The sequence below is a fragment of the Schistocerca cancellata genome, chromosome 2 (genome assembly GCF_023864275.1).
Source record: "Schistocerca cancellata isolate TAMUIC-IGC-003103 chromosome 2, iqSchCanc2.1, whole genome shotgun sequence".
Classification (NCBI taxonomy): domain Eukaryota; kingdom Metazoa; phylum Arthropoda; class Insecta; order Orthoptera; family Acrididae; genus Schistocerca; species Schistocerca cancellata.
Window position 1 is genome coordinate 255,157,054 of NC_064627.1, and position 27,702 is coordinate 255,184,755.

The 27,702-nt window shown below is 40.1% G+C and overlaps 1 protein-coding gene across 1 annotated transcript; it reads left to right on the plus strand.

Annotated features, from left to right (window-relative positions):
* Positions 1-1,374: 1,374 nt before the first annotated feature.
* Positions 1,375-27,081, plus strand: LOC126161584 (glutathione S-transferase 1-1-like). Its single transcript, XM_049917530.1, has 6 exons — positions 1,375-1,425; positions 10,916-11,067; positions 11,487-11,545; positions 15,245-15,383; positions 22,026-22,187; positions 26,881-27,081. Exons 2-6 carry the CDS (start codon positions 10,924-10,926, stop codon positions 27,028-27,030), a joined length of 654 nt encoding a protein of 217 aa, XP_049773487.1. The 5' UTR covers positions 1,375-1,425; positions 10,916-10,923; the 3' UTR covers positions 27,031-27,081.
* Positions 27,082-27,702: the final 621 nt, after the last annotated feature.

Here is a 27,702-nt window from a genome sequence, read left to right on the forward strand (position 1 = left end):
TTTTTTTCATGTACAGTAAATCTACAATTGACTGATTGTGAAAGACACACTGTTTGTTCGAAGTGTTCCGACATCTACCTTTTGCTGACCTGAGAACCACCCCTTGAAGAAGGGTTCAAATCCCTGTCCAGTGTCATCAAGATATACGTTTCCGCCGTTTCCCAACGACGTTTAAGGTGGTGAATGCACCCAAACCCCTTGTTTTTTTTTTAAAAAAAAAAAAGAAGAAGTACGACTGGTTTTCCTCTCCACAAGTGAACGGACCATCGTTAATAACATGGTTCGACCTCTATCTTCCTTCCTTCTTCCTTGCTTCAAATAGATGTGCGCGGGCTGTATTTGTCACAGATGTTAGGGACTCGAGGGTATCGTTTCGCTTTGTTCACAGTTTTTTGCCTGACATGAAAATCCGTCAAAATACTGATTGCAGCACTGGCTCACCTGTTTCCTACACATTGAACTCGTTCTATTACGCTCCAAGATACCTCTTTTCCGAACAGAGACTCTTACGACTACACGCGAGAGCTGCTTTCTATCTGCAGGTCATGTCTAACACATTTCTGCCTGCCCATCTCTGACCGTACTGAACAAAAATGGTTGCAATCGAACTATGCCAAGATCTTACAATTCCTGATCTTTAATTTTCACCTGCGACGAAACTTGTGGGCTGAATGCAAATAATAGGAGAAATGCATTAATGGCTAAGCCGAAAATTACAGTAACAAGTGTGAATATCGGGAATATAGAAGGGGCCCAAAATTTCAAACAGTACAGACTAAAGTCTTTCAGTTCGGCGTCCGAGTAAACTTCCAGCCTCTGAAACGTACTTCTTGTAATCTTCCTCGTCTTAACTGAGATCAAACACATATCGGATCTGTCCTGTGAGAAAATCTCATCAGTGTCTGAATTATCATAGGAAATTACAGAAACCTTTGGTCGCATAAGATGGTTAATGTCTATAGGCGCTTCTCAGCCCTTTGAGTTCATCAATTTCTTCTTAACTTGCAACTATTGGTTATGCTAGCACCCATTTTAAAGGTGATAAACACTTCATATATTACGTACTCGCGTGAGCTCTACTTGTACAGCGCACAAATTCAATGAGTGTGGAAGGTTTGCTTTTCTGAAAAGATAAAAGATAATGATTGTACTGACCAGATAATGAAATTCCGCATAAGCGACAAATTTGCTTGTTAGTCCTGTTAGTGCGCAGATTATAGAAAAGAGATCTAGCCGTGATTTGTAAGTTTACCTACATCTCGTCGCGTCATACACGTCCGCTAACCATTAACGATGACACGGCGTGTAAGGATGACGCTGCGGTAGTTCCGTATAAAACAAGCAGTGATCTCCGAGACCATCATAGTTACTGGGAGACGCCGGAAGAAGTATCACACGACGTTTGGCTGTTCTTCAACTAGTCCGGTATGTACTTTTTCCTCAGTCATTGCGTTAGACGTCAAAACCGCACTACAAAATGTAACGTGCATTGTCTGTATTACGTTTCAAGTTAATAATCCCCAAAGAAAGCAGGTGTTGACAGATGTGAAAATTACCGAACCATCAGTTTAATAAGTCACAGTTGCAAAATACTAACGCGAATTCTTTAAGGACGAATGGAAAAACGGGTAGAAGCCGACCTCGGTGAAGATCAGTTTGGATTCCGCAGAAATGTTGGAACACGTGAGGCAATACTGGCCCTACGACTTATCTTAGAAAATAGATTAAGGAAAGGCAAACCTACATTTCTAGCATTTGTAGACTTAGAGAAAGCTTTTGACAATGTTGACTGGAATACTCTCTTTCAAATTCTAAAGGTGGCAGGGGTAAAATACAGGGAGCGAAAGGCTATTTACAATTTGTACAGAAACCAGATGGCAGTTATAACAGTCGAGGGACATGAAAGGGAAGCAGTGATTGGGAAGGGGGTGAGACAGGGTTGTAGCCTGTCCCCGATGTTATTCAATCTGTATATTGCGCAAGCAGTAAAGGAAACAAAAGAAAAATTCGGAGTAGGTATTAAAATCCATGGAGAAGAAATAAAAGCGTTGAGGTTCGCCGATGAAATTGTAATTCTGTCAGCAAATGACTTGGAACAGCTGTTGAACGGAATGGACAGTGTCTTGAAAGGAGGATATAAGATGAACATCAACAAAAGCAAAACGAGGATAAGGGAATGTTTTCGAATTAAGTCGGGTGGTGCTGAGGGAATTAGATTAGGAAATGAGACACTTAAAGTAGTAAAGGAGTTTTGCTATTTGGGGAGCAAAATAACTGATGATGGTCGAAGTAGAGAGGATATAAAATGTAGACTGGCAATGGCAAGGAAAGCGTTTCTGAAGAAGAGAAATTTGTTAACGTCGAGTACAGATTTAAGTGTCAGGAAGTCGCTTCTGGAAGTATTTGTATGGAGTGTAGCCATGTATGGAAGTGAAACATGGACGATAAATAGTTTGGACAAGAAGAGAATAGAAGCTTTCGAAATGTGGTGTTACAGAAGAATGCTGAAGATTAGATGGGTAGATCACATAACTAATGAGGAGGTATTGAATAGAATTGTGGAGAAGAGGAGTTTGTGGCCCAACTTGACAAGAAGAAGCGATCGGTTGGTAGGACATGTTCTGAGGCATCAAGGGATCACAAATTTAGCATTGTGGGGAGGGGGGCAGCGAGGAGGGTAACAATCGTAGAGGGAGACCAAGAGATGAATACACTAAGCAGATTCAGAAGGATGTAGGTTGCAGTAAGTACTGGGAGATGAAGAAGCTTGCACAGGATACAGAAAGGGGGGGGGGGGGAGAGCTGCATCAAACCAATCTCAGGACTGAAGACAACAACAACAACAACAACAATAATCTCAATGATGGTCTCTTATAATTAACGTAACATTCTAATCAGCCAAAGGTGACATATTTGTGAGAAATGTTAAGTATTCCGTTATTATTCGTCTGAATCTGTACGTAAATGGCGTATGAGCTGATTCTAAGGCCACACATGCCATAACCAAAATAATGGTTTTTAAAGAACCTCGCTAAATCTGCAGGTTTGTATTACCAATTGATTTGTATTATGATACAGTTGATATGCAGTCAAAAACACTTAGGGATAACATCGGATATGCTGCCAACAAAAGCACTGATTTAAGATCTCACTGAACTTAGAATATCCATTTCGTCTGCGAAGTTTTATACGCAATGCTCGTTCGTATTCGCGGTTACTAGCAGTGCTGCAAACTTACCGCTGGTCTCAATGGAGCCGGTTTGAAAGCTGTTATTGAGACGGTCTTTCATACTCAAAATGTGACTAGCAAGATATCGGACGAGAGGTGATGACCTACATATCATTATTACCACTACTACACACCATAATCAAATAGCTGGCGTCTGGTTCAGAAGTCGACGTAGTGACTTATGTTTTGGATGCTTGTGATTATTCAGCTCCTGCGCTACGTTTTGCAAATCTGTCTTTTTTCCAGCGTGGCTGTGTTCTCTGCCCGTAAGAACCTAGCCTTATAAATACTCAAAAAATAATGAGATCACATGCTGCAGCTGGCACATGTAAATCGGTACATTCGTAGTTAAATCGTACGCAGTTTTCTGCTTATGGACAACAAAGTTTGACTTGGCGTTATGGGCAAGGAAACACTCGTATGTCCCAGATTCCTCTGATAAACATAATTAGTTATATACATCAGGCCTTGACACGCTATGTGTGTGCAGGAGACTGCACAGCGGAGAAGCTGGTGAGTGTTTCTACTGTCCCAGATGTGGGTTTTTCATGATATCCTTAACTAATTTTACTCGAATTCCTAGAAGGTTCCTGAAAAAGTCATGGTTTTAGTTATCTAGACGGAAACTACAAACCGTCTCTGATGGTCTCTACAGGACGTTGAGTTATTAATCTTGTTGCCCTCCGGTTACTGAGTTCGTGACGTCCAAATCCCAATTCGCTGTTGATAGCAAACAAATAATAATAATAATAATAATAATAATAATATCTGAACTGAAAATCGTTGGAATCAAAAATCGTATGCAAACACGCCAACATACACTGCAATCATTCATAAAGAATATCGTTTGTTTGCATCACTGATAAAGACCAAACGACATGCAGTTATTTAGCTGTAAAACCAAGTCAACAATTTATCACACAATTATGGTCAAATGTTAACAACGAAGTTTACTGAGCGGTTAATTCTATCGGAGAATCATAAACAATGAATCGATTTAGAGAGAAACTGAAATTTACTGAGCTGTTCTATCGGAGAATCATAAACAATGAACCAATTTAGAGAGAAATTACTTGAAGAACACGGGGGAGAAATTTATAAAAGAGTGTCGATGGAAAATTTAATTCTTTTATTAACATATTCCGACAACATTTGAGCCGTGTTTTCCCGGTAAACAGATAATAACAAAATTAAACAGAAGCAAGGATGGGGGGTGGGGGTGGAAAACTCTAGTGATTAAAGAATCTTGTGCTAGTAAGAGTGATCTGTACGGTACCTAATTCAAAGAACAAGCAGTAGTCAAGATTTGAACTTCATTGTCATCAGCATTGTCAAATTCCCCATTCTGTCATAAAAAAGGAAAACTCGTGTAAAAACCACCAAAAAATACGGCAAAAACCTATTTAGAGTGTTATTCTATAAGAAACCAACAAAACTAGCCATCCAAATATAAATGAGCCAGCAAAAAAGAGCTCTAGCGGAAATGGTGACCCTTTCAAGTCACTGGCCGTCAAATTCCATGACTGCTTCTTCACAGGGGCTGCAAACACTGCACTCAGTATCAAACGAGCAAGATTTACTTGTACAGACACTGCATGCACTACGAACGAACGTTAGTTATAAAAACACATGCTCCGAGGAGATTACATTAGTCAGCTGGTCACTAAAATGTACGGTAGTAGTTTGATGGACATGATAGTGTTTCTTCTAGAATACTAAAATCTTGTTGTGATTTCATAGGATTACCTCTAAGCTATCTTTGTTGTCAATTAATAACTCAGGGACTTTTTGTTGATAGAATTAAATAAGCTTAAGTAACACACGTATACAACTTTGGAAATAAGCAAACCACTTCTGATTACAGGCCTACATTACTGCTTCTAGTCTTTTAAAAAAAGTTTGAGAATGTGGCCTATATGGTGTACTGTTCCATTTAAATGAACACACCTTGTCAATTGAATCTCAATTTTGCTTTTGTATCGGTTCTTCATTGAGAAAGAAATACAAGGTCTCACAAGCGAAATGTTACCACAGCTAAATCAGATAAATTATCCTACTGTTATATTCTGCGACCTTACCAAAGCCTATCACAAAATTCTGCTTATAAACTAATATGTTATGCAACTGGCGGCATTCCACTTGCAGGGATGGAATCCTGCGTCTATAACAGTAAGCAGATGGTTTCATTAACGAGTTATATCTCAGGCTTGAAAACAACCTCATAACAGGGCAATAAAATAAAGTTCCACAAGGCTCGATACTGGCTCCACTCTTCTTTCTAATCTACTTAAGTGATCTTTCAATTAGTAGAGTACATCGTACGTAGAGGACATTGTACCTAGGAAACACACGATATTTTTTGGTCGGTACTTCAGTCTAGTAACTGATTTTGTGATCAAATTAAGGAATGTGCACCGGGGACCACCATAAACAGTTTCCGGCATTCTCTATAGTTTTTGTTGTTGTTAGAGATACGGATGTGTTTGGCACGGAATTTGTAAATATTCCACGTCCTGCACATTTACACGCTGTATAATATATGTGGTGTCTGTTCTCTCGGACATGTGTGAATTAACAGACACCATTTTTCATCCAGCAGCCATTTATGAATCAAGACACAGAGGAATTATAGACATTAACTGTGAAAGGGCATTAGTTGAAATCAATGGGGAAAGCTGAAAATTTGTGTCAAAGAATTTGGGCCTGACAGGAGGCGTGCTGACGTGCAGCTGCAGTTACCACTGTGGCCGGGTGACTTGGTGTTCAGAGCAGCTGCCTATTAAGCAGGAGACCCAGGTTCTAATCTCAGCCTGGTGCAAATTTTCAACTTTCCCCATTGATTTCAATCAATGCCCACTCGGAGCCAGTGGCTGTAATTCCTTTGTGTCTTAAAGAAATTTGGAATATTATTATTATTTAATGGTGAATATATAAAATTTTATTCATTGTTTAACACGTGGACAAACTTCGTCTGTCGTGTACCATATTGTAGTTTATTTCAGAAGTAGAACTTTCACCATGGAACATGTGACATCTGCAGATGAACTGAGTTTTTTCCTTGATGTCTTAATAATTTGTCTTGAAAGTGAAAAGTTGAGTTATTTTACAATAGCTTCGGTTTCAAAATGTATTTAACTTGTAACTGGTTTCTGCTAAAATTAATTTGCTTACTGAATATTGGTGTGTAGTAAAGTAACAATTCAGCATTTAAACTGTTAAAAATAGTACTGACAAGATTGTCTCGATTGCAACTCTTGAATTTCAGTCGTATATTTTTTGGTACATGACCATGTTATACCTTGGAGCGTATTTCACGTTTGGGAAAACGTTGAGTCTCCAGAGTAACTTTTGTAATGTCAGAAAAAACTCCAGCATATACAGGGTGGTCCATTGATATAAGCATCAAACGAAAAAACTACCAAGAACGAAACTCGTCTAGCTTGAAGGGGCAAACCAGATGGACTTTGGTTGGCCCGCTAGATGGCGCTGCCATAGGTCAAACGGATATCAACTGCGTTTTTTTTTAACAGGAACCCCATTTTTATTACATATTCGTGTAGTACATAAAGAAATGTGAATGTTTTAGTTGGATCACTTTTTTCGCTATGTGATAGATGGCGCTGTAATAGTTACAAACGTATAAGTACGTGGTAACATGTAATATTCCGCCATTGCGGACGGTATTTGCTTCGTGATGCATTACCCGTGTTAAAATGCACCGTTTACCAATTGAGGAAAAGGTCGATATCGTGTTGATGTATGGCTATTGTGATCAAAATGCCCAACGGGGGTGTGCTATGCATGCTGCTCGGTATCCTGGACGACATCATCCAAGTGTCCGGACCGTTTGGCGGATAATTACGTTATTTAAGGAAACAGGAAGTGTTCAGCCACATGTGAAACGTCAGCCACGACCTGCAACAAATGATGATGCCCAAGTAGGTGTTTTAGCTGCTGTCGCGGCTAATCCGCACATCAGTAGCAGACAAATTGCGCGAGAATCGGGAATCTCAAAAACGTCGGTGTTGAGAATGTTACATCAACATCGATTGCACCCGTGCCATATTTTTATGCACCAGGAATTGCATGGAGACGACTCTGAACGTCGTGTACAGTTATGCCACTGGACACACGAGAAATTACGGGACGATAACAGATTTTTTGCACTCTTTCGATTTATCGAGGAAGTGTCATTCTCCAACAGCGGTAACGTAAACAGGCATAATATGTACTATTGGGCAACGTAAAATCCACGATGGCTCTGACAAGTGGAATATCAGCAACCTTGGGGGGTTAATGTATGGTGCGGCATTATGGGAGGAAGGATAATTGGCTCCCATTTTATCGACGGCAATCTAAATGGTGCAATGTATGCTGATTTCCTACGTAATGTTGTACTGATGTTACTACAACATGTTTCACTGCATGACAGAATGGCGATGTACTTCCAACATGATGGATGTCCGGCACATAGCTCTCGTACGGTTGAAGCGGTACTGAACAGCATATTTCATGACATGTTGATTGGTCGTCGAAGCACCATACCATGGCCCGCACGTTCACCGAATCTGACGTCCCCGTATATCTTTCTCTGGGGAAAGTGGAAGGATATTTGCTATCGTGATCCACCGACAACGCCTGACAACAAGCGTCAGCGCATTGTCAATGCATGTGCGAACATTACGGAAGGCGAACTACTCGCTGTTGAGAGGAATGTTGTTACACGTATTGCCAAATGCATTGAGGTTGACGGACATCATTTTGAGCATTTATTGCATTAATGTGGTATTTACAGGTAATCACGCTGTAACAGCATGCGTTCTCAGAAATGATAATTTCACAAAGGTACATGTATCTCATTGGAACAACCGAAATAAAATGTTCAAACGTACCTGCGTTCTGTATTTTAATTTAAAAAACCTACCTATTACGAACTGTTCGTCTAAAATTGTGAGCCACATGTTTGTGACTATTACAGCTCCATCTATCCCAAAGCGAAAAAAGTGATCCAACTAAAACATTCATATTTCTTTACGTACTACACGAATATGTAATAAAAATGGGGGTTCCTTTTTCAAAAACGCAATTGATATCCGTTTGACCTATGAGAGCTCCATCTAGCGGGCCAATCATAGCACCATCTGGTTTCCCCCTTCACGCTTGGCAAGTTTCGTTCTTTGTAATTTTTTCGTTTGACGCTTATTTCGTGAGATATTTGGCCCGGTTACGATCAATGGAACAACACAATATATAAAACTTATATTACAGAGCTGGCTAAAGGCGAAAGTCTGAAAAGTGCACCAAAGTACAACACTCTTCCCGCCGCTACCTTAAAGGACAGTTCAAAACCTGTAATGTTTGCTGACGACACAAGCATACTAATCAACGCTCCATACTCAACCTTAGCAGACACAGTGCAGATGATAGTTGAGCCAGCCTACAAATTGTTCACAACTAACAATTTAAAACACAATCTGTCAAAGACACATAGTAGCGGTTTCAAATAAGCAATAACACAAGAGGAGTGGTCACACATTGAATGAAGCGCAGTGTGTGAAATTCCTTGTGGTTCAGATGGATAAGAGGTTAAACTGGATACGGATAAATTAATCAAGAAGCTCATTTCAGCGTGTTATGCCCATAGAAGCACTTCTCTATGTGCTGATTTCAGGACAAGAAAGTTGACTAATTTTACATATGTTCACTTGCTACATATTATGCAATTACCGGAAGCAAATAATGTTTTTTTTTTTCCAGCAGACTCGAGTAGTAAGAGGATTGTGTAAAGCTGGTGTATCTTATAAAACACTTTTTAAGGATTTTGCAGTTCTTATATTCACTTCCCAATACATTTACTCCTTAATACATTTACTCCTTAATAGCTTTTGTTGCTGATAATATTAATTAGTTTCACATTCAGAGTCAGTCAGCTCTCCTGACCAATCCATTCTGCTGTTACTGCGTCTCTGCTGACAACGCTCTGCTGCCTGTTTCCTGTTACACTACTGGGTCCACTTCTCGTGAAATCTGGCGGTGTATTCTACATTACATAGGGATGTCCTATACGTCTGATCAGATAGAATATGTTACACTTGTTCCGCTCAAATATTTCAAACAGCAATTAAAAACTGACACACGCAATATTAGTGTTCACTTGTCTGATGATCATTTAGGAAGCCGAAAGCCGGTTCATAACAAAATATGAAATAAATATTATTGTGGACGATTAATACTTTGCGTGTTAGTTTTTAATACATCTCTGTTCCTCCAAGTACCAACGGTATGTTCCATAAATTTGTGAAATAGCCTGGACATCTGTGTCGTCAGGTGAGGTTCTGTATGTATAATCATTGCAAATTGTCAGCTTTTTTTAAAGTATCTTTCATCATCAAAGGCATTCATAAAACAGCCACGGACTATAGCAGAATACGCTGAGTCGATGGCTGATGTCTGGGAATACTAATGGGGAAACTGTTGTCTTGCAGACCCGGTTAGCGCTGATTTGTGCAGTCTCTGATAGTGTTAATTTCTGTCATTTTCTGAATCATTATTGCATATGTATATGTCCACCCTCCATGACGCATGGACCTTGCCGTTGGTGGGGTGGCTTTCGTACCTCAGCTATAGAGACAGCAGTACCGCAGGTACAATCACAACGGAGGAGTATCTCTTGAGAGGCCAGACAAACGTGTGGTTCCTGAAGAGGGGCGGCTGCTTTTCAATTGTTAGGTTCAACATTCCGATGACTGTCTGATCTGACCTTGTAAACAAAACGGCCTTGCTGTGTTGGTAATACATCCGACTGAAAGCAAGGGAAAACTACAGCCGCAATTTTTCCCGAGGGCTTGCACTGTATGGTTAAATGATGATAACCTTTCGGGTAAAACATTCCGGAGGTAAAATAGTCCCCCGTTCGGATCTTCAAGCGGGGACTACTCAGGAGGATGTCGTCATCAGGAAATTCGGAAGGATGTAAGTTGCCGTTGTTATTCGAAAATGAAGACACTTGCACTGGATAGAGTAGCATGGAGAGCTGCATCAAACCAGTCTTTGGGCTGAAGACCACAACAGCAACAAGAACAACAACAATAAATGTACATGTATGAAATTAATTACTGAGAAACTCATACTTTAACCCTCATTAAGATTGCCGTGTCTGAACACTCCTGTCTGTAAAAAACATACCGTATTGCTCACTATGTTGTTCTCGAGCAATATTGTTTAAAATAAACACTCGACTTGGAAAAAACTATCATGAAGACATGCAAAGGGATTTAAATGGTTTATTTCTCTCTTAGTGTTATAAAAAGAGAAAGCTCACCTTAGCACACTTATAACACTGTTGAGTATCCTATGAATGAAACAAGAAGCAGTTCACTTTCTATAAGAAATTTACAAGCGGTGTCGCAGAGTACCCCCGCGGCGCTGTCCACTGGATCTGTCACTGTTCTCAGATAGCCCCCGGTGTCTCAAACTTCACTGTTGTGTTACTGAATAGCTGTAAGAGCAAATCACGTTTCGGAGAACAAAATGTTTGCTGGAATTATTACCTAACTCATGAATTTCTGTGACGAAACGATATTTATTCTCCCAGTACACTTGATAAGTACACAGCATTGCATAATCACAAACCTATCACCCAAGGAGGAGTTTATTTTAGATCTGAAACGATGTGATGATTTTCAGAATCCACAATGGCTCCTCTAACTCTCTACGTCAGCCCTTTGAGCGCTCCATGCCGCTTGGTACGTCTAGTGGCTAGTATTGTTGGAGTTGACTTGAAAATAGTGAATGTAAACGATCTTGCTAATGACCTGAAGACGCCTGAGATGTTGAAGGTAACATATATCTTTTGTATAGATTAAGTATTAACAAGCTCAAAAAATAACTGAAGAAGTGTGTTTATCTATCGCCATTTCTTGTTGTAAACTACTATCTAAAATTACCAACATTCTCTGTGAATGTTTAGAATGTATTCAGAAATCACGTAGAAAACGAGTCGAAGTATGGATCATGGAGTATCTGAAGAATAATACACTTTATCATGTATTTTATACAGTTTTACTTTGCAACAGTGTTGTTTGGCTACAACAAGTGGTTTTATTGAGTGTTTGTTAATTTTTTATTATAGAAATGTGGTGCCTGGAAAATAAATACATTTATACTGCTTAATTTCTTCTCTAGACGTCCTTTCATCATAAATTGATATCTCAGAAGTCATATGTCTGCTTTTCTGTGATTCTTTTCCTTATTTCAGAAAAACCCACAACACACCGTGCCGACGCTGGAGGATAATGGCCTGTACGTTGCTGAGAGGTAAGGCTACAGACGTAATAGTGAACAGTGTTGCTACTCCTCGAAGAATAACAGTGCCTCCTCAATATATTCCAAAATGAATCTTCGAAAGCAGAAAGAAAATTTAGTGTTTTGTAATGTTTTCGTTTCAGTATAATGTACGTTTCTTCTCATTCTTATGACTTGTTCGCCGGCCATTGTGGCCGGGCGGTTCTAGGCGCCCAGTCCGGAACCGCGCTGCTGCTATGGTCGCAGGTTCCAATCCTGCCTCGGGCATGGGTGTGTGTGATGTCCTTAGGTTAGTTAGGTTTAAGTAGTTCTAAGTCTGGGGGACTGATGACCTCAGATCTTAAGTCCCGTAGTGCTGAAAGCCATTTGAACCGTTTAAATTTGTTGTTCCCTTGGAATGAAAGTGAGCAACACCTTATTGCGATACCAAAAGCAATGAGAAGCTGTTGGTACCTGTATGATGCATCTCATAACTGAAAGTCACTTCTGTTTCGAATAGTTTCCTGCTAGTAAATTGCTGACTAACAACAATCGGCTTTACTTGAGAGAGAAAACTTCTTTTTGATATTGAAAGGAAAAAAGGCCCCTCTTGAGTTTGTCAGAACATGTAGTTAGAAGCCACGCTGGATTAGCCGAGCGGTCATTGTGATGTACTACTAGTGCAATGGCTAGAGTTTTGCCGGCACGGTAACTCAGTGTGTTCGGTCAGAGAGCTGGTTGGCCTCTGTAATAAAAAACTGAGTCGAAAATTCAACAAACGAACTTTAACGGATGTCATGTGACGTCCGCAACTACCAAACAGAACGATCAACAACGAACAAAATGCAAAAAAAAAAAAAAAAAAAGAAAGCGGTCTAGGGCGCTGCAGTCATGGACTGTGCGGCTGGTCCCGGCGGAGGTTCGAGTCCTCCCTCGGGCATGGGTGTGTGTTTTTGTCCTTAGGATAATTTAGGTTAAGTAGTGTGTAAGCTTAGGGACTGATGACCTTAGCAGTTAAGTCCCATAAGATTTCACACACATTTGAATTTTTGTAGTTAGTATTTTTCTTTTCAAAGAATTTTTTGCATTGGAAATGCGTTTTTGCTTTTTAGACACGTCGCAAGTCGGAGAATGACGACTGCTTTATATTGTCTCCTAAAACAATAAAGCTACATATTTTTGATCCATAAACAGCATTACGCACGCAGTTAAAGCTGTCAGCAGGTATAGTTGCTTTCTTGTCTGGTTCTGGAGGTTAACTTTTCCTAAATGCTTTTTCACCCACACAAAATTTTCCTTTATGAAAACTATCCCGTCTGTCCTTATACGAGAGCATAAAAAATACTGTTTTGGCAACGTTACTGTTAAAATTTTCAGATAATTAATGAAGAAATAAGGAATTATGGAAGAAGATAGTTTGGTAAGGATGGGCAGTAGTGAGTGTTGTGTCGAAAATAGTGATCAAAACAAAAACGTTTAAATTTAAAGTAAGTTATGTTAATACTCTCTTGAGAACTGTGTCCTAATCGCAAGCACAGTACTGGGTATTCGTTGTCTAGGCTATGGCTGCATACGTCGCTGACAGTCCAAAACTGCATATGTGTATGCTGCACCTAAATAGTTGTGTGTGCACAGTATAAATGAGGACGACGTAATCTATTCACAGAGTGCGTTTGTATTACAGTTGAGTCCGAGTTGGTTCTTCATTCATAATAATTGACGTTCTAGGGAATGGAGCACACACAATATTATATTTGAGCCTAAGTATTCCACTGGTAGCATGATACGTTCTTCGGCTGCAGTTCACAAAAGACATTACGTGAGGCAGCTCTAGTGAAGTTAACTCTTACCTCAATCTTCCTTGAGCGCACTGAGTTGAGACAAGACAAAAGAGACCACAGAATCATCTGCAGTCTCCAGAAATCACTGGAGTCACACTCAGGGTGCCTCTTATTATAAACTCATTGATCTTATGTCTGATCCTTATACGAAGTAAACCACTGTACCACTTGCAATGAAGTTCTGTCAACGGTAGGCTCTAACATAAAGAGGTTATTATCCACACCATTATTTCAGTGTAGTGAGTACTTTTCTGCATTCAGTGCAAAAAAGGGTTTGTACCTGCCTACATTACTAACCTTCCCATTGCCACATAGATGTCTTTGGGCTACTAACGGTTGTTATCGACAACCTTGCTACTGTAGTTAAGACTCGTAGCATCTGAACTGCTTCACTTCCTGTCTGTTCCATGGAAATCTTATACAAGCAGTATTTGCTTGAAGTATGCCTGAGAAGCGGTCAAATTCGAAGGAACAAATGCTTTTAAATAGAAAAAAGTGGTATACGCATTATCTGAGAAGCCACTATCAATTAAATGTATAATAAGCATTAAATAAGTAGAGACCCAAGGTTTACTTCATCAGTACACGATTAGTTTCATTTTCTGTGGTTCCATTAGTAGTTGGTGAGTCTTAACACAGTTTGTTTAAACATCTCTCGAATATGTTTTGTTATATTTTACTGAGAATTCTTCAACTTTCTTAAGCCTTGAGAATGCTAGCTCGGAATCAGTAAAATTGAAAGTTCCCAGGAAAGTGGTTTTCTCAACTTTTTGTGAGTAATTTTATGCACAGCAACAATCTTCATGCCGACACTTTTGAAGATTGTCTCTCATGTCATATTGCGTGCGGTCGAGTGTTATGACATTTCATTGTAGAAAAATGTGTCAGTGTACAATTTATTTGTGGACTATTTTTGAAATCAAGAGGATCTCCAAACAAAAAAATAGTATAATCGACATTTCTTAGGTTCATAGAAAATCAAAATTGTATATGGTAGTAATTATACTCTCTTCTCAGTGCAGTAGTTTTGCGTGGGACGGAGCAAATTCCACCAGATACCTGCACCCTTCCCCTAAAGGACTAAGCAAGACGCGGTCAAACAAAATTCGTCCAATTTTTCACTAACATTATTACAAATACAAACGCAACACACGAAAAGCTAATAAGTGCTACTATCTACAGTTTTGTTCGCGTATTTCGGAAGAGTATATTAACTTACGTGACAGATATGAATACGTACTTCTATCGTCATTATTTTACGTTTTCCCTCCTGAACTCCATCTAGAAGGCTTGCAGTGGCAGCAAGGGTTGTAATGTTTCATTGTCTTGTAAGTAGTAATAGTGTAGTTCAAATGGTTCATATGGCTCTGAGCACTATGGGACTTAACATCTGAGGTCTTGAGTCCCCTAGAACTAGAACTGCTTAAACTTGACTAACCTAAGGACATCACACATATCCATGCCCGAGGCAGGATTCGAACCTGCGACCGTAGCGGTCGCGCGGTTCCAGACTGAAGCGCATAGTGCCGCTCGGCCACAACGGCCGGCAATAGTTTAGTAAAATAATACACATAATTATATAGATAATTAAATATTCCAGCATAATTTAGTTGATCATGTTTTGTACATGCAAGCATCTAATGTTGAGTCCATAGGGATAGAAATGATCTGAGCATATAGAAACAAACGGTTGCTGCTGAAAAGTAGTCTTATTCAAAATGCCACCGAGCAGCTGAAATACCTATCAGAATGAAATTAATTCGCAATAGTTAACCAGATTTAAATCTCCTTCTTTCTGTAATGAATACATTCTCAATAACTTTTCGTTATGTATAAATGTCCAGTATTTCTTAGCCTACTCTTTAGTAATATTTTTGTTTTTTGCAAACAGCCGCGCCATAGCCATGTACCTTATTTCTAAGTACGGAAAGAACGATGCTCTCTACCCGAAAGATGTCAACAGACGGGTCCTCGTCGACCAGAGACTGTTTTTTGACCAAGATTTCTACAGCAGGATTGTGAATGTTTTCGTAAGTACCACTTTATTTCCCTCTTTCATACTTGTCTAAATAAGTATTCTTCCATTTTGTAACTTCCTTACGTAAAAGTGACTTTATGTGCCGACTGTTTTACGATTCAACGTAGGAGGGAGTAGAAGAACTGAGGTTTACAATATTAAGTTCCTGGGTTCGCTGCCAGATGAGTTCGTCGAAATGAAGCGATGTTTCAGTAAATATCACTCTCATGATCCTCAGGTGAAGTTTCGGAGTGGGATCTGAGTTAAGTTTTTACAGGTGGTACCAGGGTTAGGGACGCACACTATCAGTGGCCCAGGGAGGGGGTAGGAGTAGGTCGCATATGAATCATGTGTTATCTTTTCATCAACAGCGAGAAAGGTGAATCTCTGCTTTGAGACAACAGTATGTTAGCAGCTTTCAATTGAAACCTGGGGAACGGTGTTAGGTCCTACACTAACTTTATAAGACGGCTTGTAGCAAGGGCAGTCACCTGAAATTAGCGGCCTAGAAGTCTTGTTTTTGTAAATTAAAAATAAATAAAATGGAAAGAATCACTGGTATTTCTTATTGCGTTAAAATAGTTGGACAAAAACTAACTGGTGGAAACATGCTACTACTTTTTACTTTAACCTGTGAGTTCATAAGAGATAATGATCCTGATTTTTATGCCCCGAAACATCACCCCTTTACATCAAATCTGACCCGTATGTGAATAACTGAAATCCGCCTAATTTTAAGTTTCTTAGTGGCAAGAAGTTTCCCAAAACGCTACGGAATAATTAAAGGAGGTTTAACCAAGTCAAAACAAACTTTAATCCTTGCAATACCCATCCCGCAGTTACTCACTATGCATGTGAAATAATTGGGTTTATAGATTCAATCCGTTCCATTCAAATGTTTTTGCTTTCTGTGTCTTACAACGCCCAGTAATTTGAAAAAACTTGACTCGGTTTAGTAGCAGATATCGTCTCGATGTCTCCATCTTCACTGGCTAGTGTCTACAGCGTCATAAACTTTCCTGTAGAACTGAAAACCTTATTTAATAAAACTGTAATCTCTACTCCAAGCAGATTATTCCCTCACAGCTTTACATCTAATTAAAATGAACACAGCACGTTTCGAGATTGTAGTTCTTGATCAACACATTTAATGTTAAGGAATACGAGGAAGATTAACCTGAACACAAACCAGGGGGTCTGAAAAACAAGCTTAAAAAATTATACTCAGATCTAATATAATGACCAAATACTTGACTACCAGATATCGTGTTACGTCTACAAATCCATTGGGACGGGGATTATGTCCTTACATTACCATCCGGATACAACAGGCAAAAAGAAAATCTACCGCATATTAGAGTTAATGCCCGAAATATTATTTGACGAATGAAGGGCAACGAGACAAGCCATTTGAATAAAACCGTAAATTGATCCCACGTGTTATGAAAAATTGAATGTACGGAAAATATCTTACATTTACAACGTTAGACTCGACAGGAAAGTGTATCGCTGCAAGAAATCTAATGCTCCATAGTCTGAAAACCACGTAATGTGCAATCACATAACTGCAGCGCAAGCGCACTAGCCAGCAACTATCTCACCATAATCCAGAGCAAAGTCGATTGAATGCGCCCAAGTCACCCTCGCAAGATAAAGCGTCTATACTACATTGGGGAACCGGCAAATCGATATCTAGGCAGCAGGCAGAAGGCAAGAGTGTGCCTTTGCCGGCTACTGGGTCTCGCAAACAAATTCTGTCCCCAAACTTCACTACTGTCTGAGTCCTCTCAAAGCCCATACGACTTGCTGAGGCATAATTTACAGTTTCTACCCAGATATGTACTACCAATCACACGGGCTTATGTGACTATAAATCTTAGAGGTAGACAAGTGCTTGTCGGTGCGCGCATGAATACGCGACATTGCAGCAGACGCCTTTCGCTGTGTGACAGCCGAAGGCTGTTGATTCCTATTCTTGCACAACGAACCGCAGCCTATTTAAAACAAATAATAATAAAATTGACAGAAGTTTGAAACGTACATTAAGGGGGGTAGGACGTCAAACTTGGAGGACATTTTAATTTCCACTGTCTATACTTTTAGAAATAAATTCATAAAACTTTGTCAGAATGACCAGAAAGGATTCAGGATTTACACTTATAGTGGTGGAAGTTCAAAAATATAAGAAAATATTTTAATTTTTTGCATTTGTATTTCACCTTTTTTCACTTACCATTGGCTGCATTTGTTGCCATAGGTACACTTTTCTTCATAAGTAAGGGAGATTCTTCCATGAATTTTGCACAGCATGAAACCATACCTGCAGGTGTATGAAACTCTAGAATTTTCCAAATCTATTAAAAACTGTGGTAAAAATTGAGGTAATTAACTATAAAATTTGAGTTTTTTTCAAACATGAAGTTTAAAATATAACAGCACATTCACCTTTTCATAAATTAAATAATTTCTAGAGTTTCATACACCTGTAAGTATGGTTTGTATGCTGTGTAAAATTCATCGAAGAATCTCTCTTACTTATGAAGAAACGTGTACCTATAGCAACAAACGCAGCCAATAGAAGTGAAAAAATGATGAACTTTCACATGTAAAAAAAAAATATTTTGTTATGTTTTTGAACTTCCACTGCAATGATTGTGAAACCTGAATCCTTCATTGTCATGCTGACAAAGTTTTATGAATTTATTCGTAAAAGTATAGACAGTCGAAATTAAAATGTCCTGTGGTGTCTAAACTGCTCCAAGACCGTCCGTTTGACGTCCTACCCCACTTAAAATGAGTATACCAAAGGGGCTATGGGGGTGCTGGTATGGCGTCGTGAATGATTCATCAATTTCGTAGTGCAACTAAGTAATACATTTTGACGTCATGAACAAAATAACAAACACGGCCACTGATGACACTGAACCCACATGAAAAGCCAGGTAAAGATGCAAAAATGTTTAACAACGGTTAACATTAAATAGAAAGTTATACAGCAAAAACCATAAATACATCACTACAAAATTCCGGATGAAGAGAATAACAATGTATGAAAGCCAAGTCTAAGGTGAAACAGAAGGAATAAAACAGATGAAGACTAGGCGGCACAGTAACTGCGTGTCGTATTCCATGGACAAAGAGAAGCAACGATATATAATACATTTAGATTAATGTATTAAGATAAATTAACGTGCAACTAAAATTAAAGTGGGGGGGGGGGGGGGGGATGGAGGGATCCTAGGTAAACACGGACATCTTTATTTCATTACAAAATGCATAAACAATGAGCAAAATAGTGTAGTACACAAGTAAAATGAATTCAGTTTTGATAATAATAAACAGAAAAATAAAAAAAAGAAGGAAATAGGCTGGTCCAACTTAAGCGCGTAGCATTACCGTGTACATCGACAATTATATAGTGCCAGACTTTAAGAAAAGTCAACAATTTTGACACATTGTTGGTAAAAATGTATCGTTGCTAAGAGCAAACACAGTAGCACATAAAAACAGGAAACGTAGACTAGAACAGCATACATATGCTGTGCACCTCACAAGCAAACCCAGTTCACGTCAATGAGAGGTATAAATGAAAATTAACAATAAAGTGACTGCAAGTACGCTGCGGAATGTAATGCTATTTTTATGTGTTGCTGTTTTTGTTTTTCTGATGCTGTGTTTATACCCGCATTGTGTCAATTTTTTTGTTTTTTTTTCCGCAGAGTTGCCAAACTCTGCGGAAAAAAACAAAAAAATTGACACAATGCGGGTATAAACACAGCATCAGAAAAACAAAAACAGCTACACACAAAAATAGCATTACATAGGCTGTGCACAAGCATTATGAGGTGCGCGGCCTATGTATACTGTCTTGGTCTACATCCAGTATTTTTATATGCTGCTGTATTTGCTCTTTGCAAAGCTACGTTTCTACGAACAATATGTCAAGATTATTGACTTTTCTCAAAGTATACGGTAATGCTCCACATTGATGTTGGACCATTCTATTTTCTTTTTTTATTTATTTTGCTGTTTGTTATGAAAATTCTATTTATTTTATTTATGAATTACACTGTTTTTCTCGTTGTTCATGCATTTTGTAACGAAATAAATGTGTCAGTGTTTCCCTGGATCCCTCCATTTGCCCATTTTAATTTTAATCATACGTATTTTATCTCAATACATTAATCTAAATTAGAGTACTCCACCTACAAATGTATTATATGCCACTGCTTCTCTCTGTCCATGGAATTCGAGACGTAATTACTGTGCCGCCGAGCCTTCGTCTGTTTTATGCCTTCTCTTTCATCTTTGATTTTATTCTTATGTATTGTTATTCTCTTGATCCGGAATTTTGTAGTGGTGTATTTATGGTTTTTGGTGTATAACTTTCTATTTAATGTCCATTGTTTTTAAATATTTGTGCATCTTTACCCGGTTTTTCATGTGCGTTTAGCGCCATTAGTGGCCATGTTAGTTATTTTGTACGTGAAGACAAAATGTATTTACTCAGCTGTACTATGAAATTGGTGAATCATTCACGACGCCATACAGGGTGTTTGAAGCACTACCATACCTCCTTAGGTATATTCATTTTAAAGTAGGTTTCTAATTTCTGTCAATATTATTATTATTTCATGAGAGGATATTTGATCCGTCGTTGCAACTACTAAAGTGCGTGATTTTTTCACCAGACGCGTTTCGCTTTATTGAGGTAAAGCATCATCAGTTAGTGGTGACTTTTCGGCTGATTTCTCGCTTACATCGGGAAATACCGTCTGCTAACATATCGTTGTACTTCTGTGTTAGACACTGATAATTTTGGTCTAATTTTTAGATGTTCTGCACCACTATGGTTTTCTCACAACACACTTTTATGCACACCAGTGCATACCATCATGAATTATAAAGCAACTATGGACACTATAGCCACACAAATAAGGAATTTATTATTATCTGTTTTAAATAAGCTGTGGTTCCTCGTGAGTTTTGTATTCTTTCTAAAGATAAGCTGAAGATTAGTTAACTCGAAACACGTAAATAAAATTGAGTTGCTGAACATCAAATGACTAAACATATTTTATACAGCGACCGTAACAGCAATGTTTGAAATTTATAATTTCATAAAATGGTCGCAGGCCTATTACGTGACTGTATGTCACACCTTAAAAAATACTGCCTCTAGGACGATCAGCGATAAGGTTTTGATGGACTTGCTTCTCTGTGGCAGCGTAAACGTTTCCGTGCATCGCAAGCTAATCGTAAACAATGGAAATTATTTCGAGTTGTGTCACTGCAATTTACAGATGGGTTTGCTGATGTAATAAAAGCATCAGTTGCATTCCAACTTTTTATCGGAAGTTCCAAGGTCTGCTGTAGAGACCAAAACTGATCTTAATCTCGATGGCTTATTTTATTATACCTTTACAGTTCTTACACAGCACTCCGGCCGTTCGAAATCGAACGTACGGCATGTGTAGGCAAAGGGCTTTTGGAATAGCGTAGTTAGGGAAGCCACCAAAATTAGGATTAATGATGGCCACTTGAAGGGGAACAGAGGCTATCAACTGTGTTTGGTACCCATTGCAGGCCACAAAGCGTTGCGAGCGGTCCCCGCCGGAAGACGACCAGACTGAGCGCCCAATGGGGCCAGAGTGATCTCGCCGGGACACAAATACTATCTATTCCTCTATTTTACCCGCAATGGACCTCTGTCAGGGTATGGACTACCTTTTGGCTCCACCTATAAACTCAACAAAACGTCGCGCCATTACACGAGCTAACCTAGATGCAAACCTGAGGCCTTTACAGTGGCCCAAATCGCTGAGAGAAACGAGATAACTTCTCATCTATTTCATTATAATGGTTTACGTGCATTACGGTAGAGTAATTTATGTGGACTGCCATTAGAGCCCAGAGCTCTCTTACTTGTGGATCGTGGTCTATTTAATGAGTTGTCCAAACAAATTCCGCATTTATTATTATTCGTTTTAAATAATTGTTCTGAATATCGTTAGGAACAAAGTATACTGGAGGGAATAGCCTGAACACATTGAAATTGTTTCCAGATCCTAATACCTCTGTGAATCACTGTCTAATAGTGCTGTTCTCTCCGACTCATGATGTGGTGTTTGTAGCCTAGCACGATTTGCAGGAGAATCACAATATGGAGACGTAAGGTATGGGAGGAAAATGGGAACAGATTAAGACTTGGTGTAGGTCTATGACACACGGTACTTGATTCACGCTCACTGTCTGAGAAAGTAAAAGTTTCTACCTTGACTTATCCATCAGTGTCAAGTCAGATTTCTCTATTCCGGCAAATACTTCCTTAATGGCTATGTTATGCCATTTTAGATGGATATATTTATCTTTTTGTTACTGACATTAATCATTTCAAGAAAGAAGTCCGATAAATGCTGAAACTAATTTGATAAGCTTTCTGCAAAAATGGCTGACACTTGCCTATAGATCAACTACTTAAGTGTAAGACAAACAATGCAGATGAGGCGTAAAAATTACACAATTCTTTTTCCTGCGTTTCTCCCTTTGCTGCATGTTTCCTAGTTTTTGGTTCTTTCAAGGCCATTTACCACAGTAACGATGTATTCAACATAGTTATTGAGTACTGAGTCAAATAACACTTCTTTTTCAACAGCGGCCGAAATTTGTCGGCAAACAGACCGATCCCAGTAACATCGACAAAGTGAACGACAGGCTGGAGAGCCTCAACAGAATGCTGGAAGGGAAGCAGTGGCTGGCCGGGGACAACGTCAGCCTCGCCGACTACGCTGTCGCCATCTCTCTGACAGCAATCGAGGTACAAGGACGTTCTTCTCACTTACCACCCAACATACACTGAGGTGACAAAAGTTGTGGGATAGCGCTATGCACGTACACAGATGACAGTAGTATCGGGTACACAAGGTGTAAAATGGCAGTGTATTGGCGGGACTGTCATTTGTACTCAGGTGATTGATGTGAAAAGGTTTCCAGCGTGACTGGGGCGACACGACGAGAATTAACAAGCTTTGAACGCGGAATGATAGTTGGAGTTAGACGGATGGGACATACCATTTCGGAAATCATTGTTGTTGTTGTTGTGGTCTTCAGTCCTGAGACTGGTTTGATGCAGCTCTCCATGCTACTCTATCCTGTGCAAGCTTCTTCATCTCCCAGTACCTACTGCAACCTACATCCTTCTGAATCTGCTTAGTGTATTCATCTCTTGGTCTCCCCCTACGATTTTTACCCTCCACGCTGCCCTCCAATACTAAATTGGTGATCCCTTGATGCCTCAGAACACGTCCTACCAACAGATCCCTTCTTCTGGTCAAGTTGTGCCACAAACTTCTCTTCTCCCCAATCCTATTCAATACTTCCTCATTAGTTATGTGATCTACACATCTAATCTTCAGCATTCTTCTGTAGCACCACATTTCGAAAGCTTCTATTCTCTTCTTGTCCAAACTATTTACCGTCCATGTTTCATTTCCATACATGGCTACACTCCATACAAATACTTTCAGAAATGACTTCCTGACACTTAAATCTATACTCGATGTTAACAAATTTCTCTTCTTCAGAAACGCTTTCCTTGCCATTGCCAGTCTACATTTTATATACTCTCTACTTCGTCCATCATCAGTTATTTTGCTCCCCAAATAGCAAAACTCCTTTACTACTTTATGTGTCTCATTTCCTAATCTAATACCCTCAACATCACCCTACTTAATTCGACTACATTCCATTATCCTCGTTTTGCTTTTGTTGATGTTCATCTTATATTCTCCCTTCAAGACACCATCCATTCCGTTCAACTGCTCTTCCAAGTCCTTTGCTGTCTCTGACAGAATTACAATGTCATCGGCGAACCTCAAAGTTTTTATTTCTTCTCCATGGATTTTAATACCTACACCGATTTTTTCTTTTGTTTCCTTTACTGCTTGCTCAATATACAGATTGAATAACATCGGGAACAGGCTACAACCCTGTCTTACTCCCTTCCCAACCACTGCTTCCCTTTCATGTCCCTCGACTCTTATAACTGCCATCTGGTTTCTGTACAAATTGTAAATAGCCTTTCGCTCCCTGTATTTTACCCCTGCCACCTTTAGAATTTGAAAGAGAGTATTCCAGTCAACATTGTCAAAAGCTTTCTCTAAGTCTACAAATGGTAGAACCGTAGGTTTGCCTTTCCTTAATCTTTCTTCTAAGATAAGTCGTAAGGTCAGTATTGCCTCACCTGTTCCAGTATTTCTACGGAATCCAAACTGATCTTCCCCGAGGTCGGTTTCTACTAGTTTTTCCATTCGTCTGTAAAGAATTCGTGTTAGTATTTTGCAGCTGTGGCTTATTAAACTGATTGTTCGGTAATTTTCACATCTGTCGACACCTGCTTTCTTTGGGATTGGAATTATTATATTCTTCTTGAAGTCTGAGGGTATTTCGCCTGTCTCGTACATCTTGCTCACCAGATGGTAGAGTTTTGTCAGGACTGGCTCTCCCAAGGCCGTCAGTAGTTCCAATGGAATGTTGTCTACTCCGGGGGCCTTGTTTCGACTCAGGTCTTTCAGTGCTCTCTCAAACTCTTCACGCAGTATCGTATCTCCCATTTCATCTTCATCTACATCCTCTTCCATTTCCACAATATTGTCCTCAAGTACATCGCCCTTGTATAGACCCTCTATATACTGCTTCCACCTTTCTGCTTTCCGTTCTTTGCTTAGAACTGGAATACCAGATTTCAGGTATTACTTCTCAACAAGGACAAATCGTGACAGCAGTGGCAGTGGCCTTCACTTAATGACCGAGAGCAGCGGCGTTTGCATAGAATTTTCAATGGGAACAGACAAGCAACACTGCGTGAATTAATGTGGGACCTACGACGAACGTATCTGTTAGGACAGTGTGGCGAAATGTGGCATTCATGGGCTATGGCAACAGACGACTGACACCAGTGCCTTTGCTAACAGATGACATCGCCTGCAGCGACTCTCCTGGGCTCGTGACGATATCAATTGGACCTCCGAAGACTGGGAAACTGTGGCCTGATCATATGGGTCCCGATTTCAGTTGGCAAGAGATGATAGTAGGGTTAGAATGCGGCACAGACTCTACGAAATCGTAGGCCCAAGTTGTCAACAAGGCACTGTGCAAGCTGCTGGTGGCTCCACAATGGTGTGGGCTGTGTTTACATGGAATGGACTGGGACCCCTAGTCCAACGAGCCGATCATTGACTGGAAATTGCTATGTTCGACTACCATTCATGGACTTCATGTTCCCAAAAAAGGATGGAATTTTTATGGATGGCAGTGCACCATGTCACCAAACCACAACTGTTGGAATTGATTTGATGAACATTCTGGAATATTCAAGCGAATGATTTGGCCACCCGTGGAACACTTATGGGACATAATCGAGGGGTCAGTTCACGCCCAAAATCCTTCCCCGGCAACACTCTCGCAGTTATTGACAGCTGTAGACGCAGCACGCCTCAGTATTTCCGCAGGGGCTTCCAGCGACTTGTTGTGCTCATGCCACGTCGAGCTGATGCACTACGCCAGGCAAAGCGATGACCGACACGATATTAAGATGTATCCCACGACTTTTGTCACCTCGTTGTAAGTCGCTGCACGATAATAATTCTTACATTAAGAGCGTCGCATGCACTTGTGTACATTAGAATTTTGCGCAGTATTACGTATAGATACACTACTGGCCATTAAAATTGCTACACCAAGAAGAAATGCAGATGATAAACGGGTATTCATTGGACAAATATATTATACTAGAACTGACATGTGATTACATTTTCACGCAATTTGGGTGCGAAGAACCTGAAAAATCAGTACCCAGAACAACCACCTCTGCCCGTAATAACGGCCTCGATACGCCTGGGCATTGAGTCAAACAGAGCTTGGATGGCGTGTACAGATACAGCTGCCCATGTAGCTTCAACACGAGACCACAGTTCATCAAGAGGAGTGACTGGCGTATTGTGACGAGCCAGTTGCTCGGCCACCACTGACCAGACGTTTTCAATTGGTGAGAGATCTGGAGAATGTGCTGGCCATTTCTGTATCCAGAAAGGCCCGTACAGGACCTGCAACATGCGTTCGTGCATTATCCTGCTGAAATGTAGGGTTTCGCAGGGATCGAATGAAGGGTAGAGCCACGGGTCGTAACACGTCTGAAACGTAACTTCCACCGTTCAAAGTGCCGTCAATCCGAACAAGAGGTGACCGAGACGTGTAACCAATGGCACCCCATACCATCACGCCGGGTGACACGCCAGTATGGCGATGACGAGTACACGCTTCCAATGTGCGTTCACTGCGATGTCGCCAAACATGGAGGCGACCATCATGATGCTGTAAACATAACCTGGATTCATCCGAAAAAATGACGTTTGCCATTCGTGCACACAGGTTCGTCGTTGAGTAAACCATCGCAGGCGCTCCTGTCTGTGATGCAGCGTCAAGGGTAACCGCAGCCATGGTCTCCGAGCTGATAGTGTATGCTGCCGCAAAAGTCGTCGAACTGTTTCTGCAGATGGCTGTTGTCTTGCAAACGTCCCCATGTGTTGACTCAGGGATCGAGACGTGGCTGCACGATCCGTTACAACCATGTGGATAAGATGCCTGTCATCTCGACTGCTAGTGATACGAGGACGTTGGGATCCAGCACGGCGTTTCGTATTATCCTCCTGAACCCACCGATTCCATATTCTGCTAACAGTCATAGGATCTCGAACAACGCGAGCAGCAATGTCGCGATAAGATAAACCGCAATAGCGATAAGCTACAATCCGACCTTTATCAGAGTCGGAAACGTGATGGTACGCATTTCTCTTCCTTACACGAGGCATGACAACAACGTTTCACCAGGCAACGCCGGTCAACTGCTGTTTGTGTATGAGAAATCGGTTGGAAACTTTTCTCATGTCAGTACGTTGTAGGTGTCGCCACCGACGCCAACCTTGTGTGAATGCTCTGAAAAGCTAACCATTTGCATATCACAGCATCTTCTTCCCGTCGGTTAAATTTCGCGTCTGTAGCACGTCATCTTCGTGGTGTAGCAATTTTAATGGCCAGTAGTGTATAATCCCAATCTAGATTTGGGTTTTCAGTGATTTCCCTAAATCGCTTTAGGCAAATGTTGGTATGGTTCCTTTGAAAACGCACGACCGATTTTCTTCCCCATCCGGCCGCAATCCGAGCTTGTACTCCAACTCTAAGGAACACTTCATCGACGGAACGTGAAACCCTACTCCTCCTTCTTTCGTAAAGAATTAATTTATTGCTAATTAAATGGCACGAAGCCTATGCCACCACAGTCCAGAGGAAAAACTGTCGATTAATATCCACGGGAAAAATGCAAAGTGACATATTAATGAAACATTTTTAAACTTCGGTGAATACCTTTTTTCTTATTCTTTCATACTGACAATGCTTTCAGCTTTGGTAATGCAGTCAGTGCACATCACGACTATAATTTGTTTTTCTTTCAGCTTGTTCCAGAGAGTGGAATCGTCCCCACCAAGCACCCTAACATCAAGGAATGGCTTCATCGCGTGGAAAGTTCTACTCCGAAATACATGGAGTTGCTCAAGACATTCCGTGAAGGCGTACAGGAACTACTTAAAAAATTTAAACAGTAAATTTTAAAAAATTGTACATTCATTGTAAGTCCATAATAGGACAGTATTAGTTATTTTCTTGTGATATTATACTTCTGCTTTTGTAAGACGTCTAAGAGGTATTTCTTAATTCGAACCGTCTATTGATCTTATTTCAGTCTGAAAATAATTTTATTGACCATTGGCGTGAATAACAATACCAGTTTAAATGACGATGCAGCGTTGTATACCTAGTTAAATTGAAATGAATATCCTTTGAAATATGCACACACACACACACACACACACACACACACACACATACACACACATGTTCGTGCTCAACTGCAAGAGCCACATCATAGTCTTTGCAAACTATAACATAAAATCCATGTGTCTAAAATTAACTTTATACCACAGACTAGGTGCAAGATAACACAGAAAAGACTAGGATTATATGTCTGTACAGGATTTCTGATTACTGTAGAGGGAAAACTCAGAGGACCTGGAAAGATTTCTTAGGTATCTCTCTCCTCAATGCGTTCATGGCAGTTCACAAATGGTCAACAGTAGTTATCGGACGACCCTATTAACCACGTCGCCGATCAGCAAAGTCCAGACATGTTCGATAAGTGATAGGCCAGTCGAACGTGTGATAAAAGAAAACCAAGCCACCCATTGTTCCTCCAAGGCGTTTTCGTCGCTCCTCGTCAC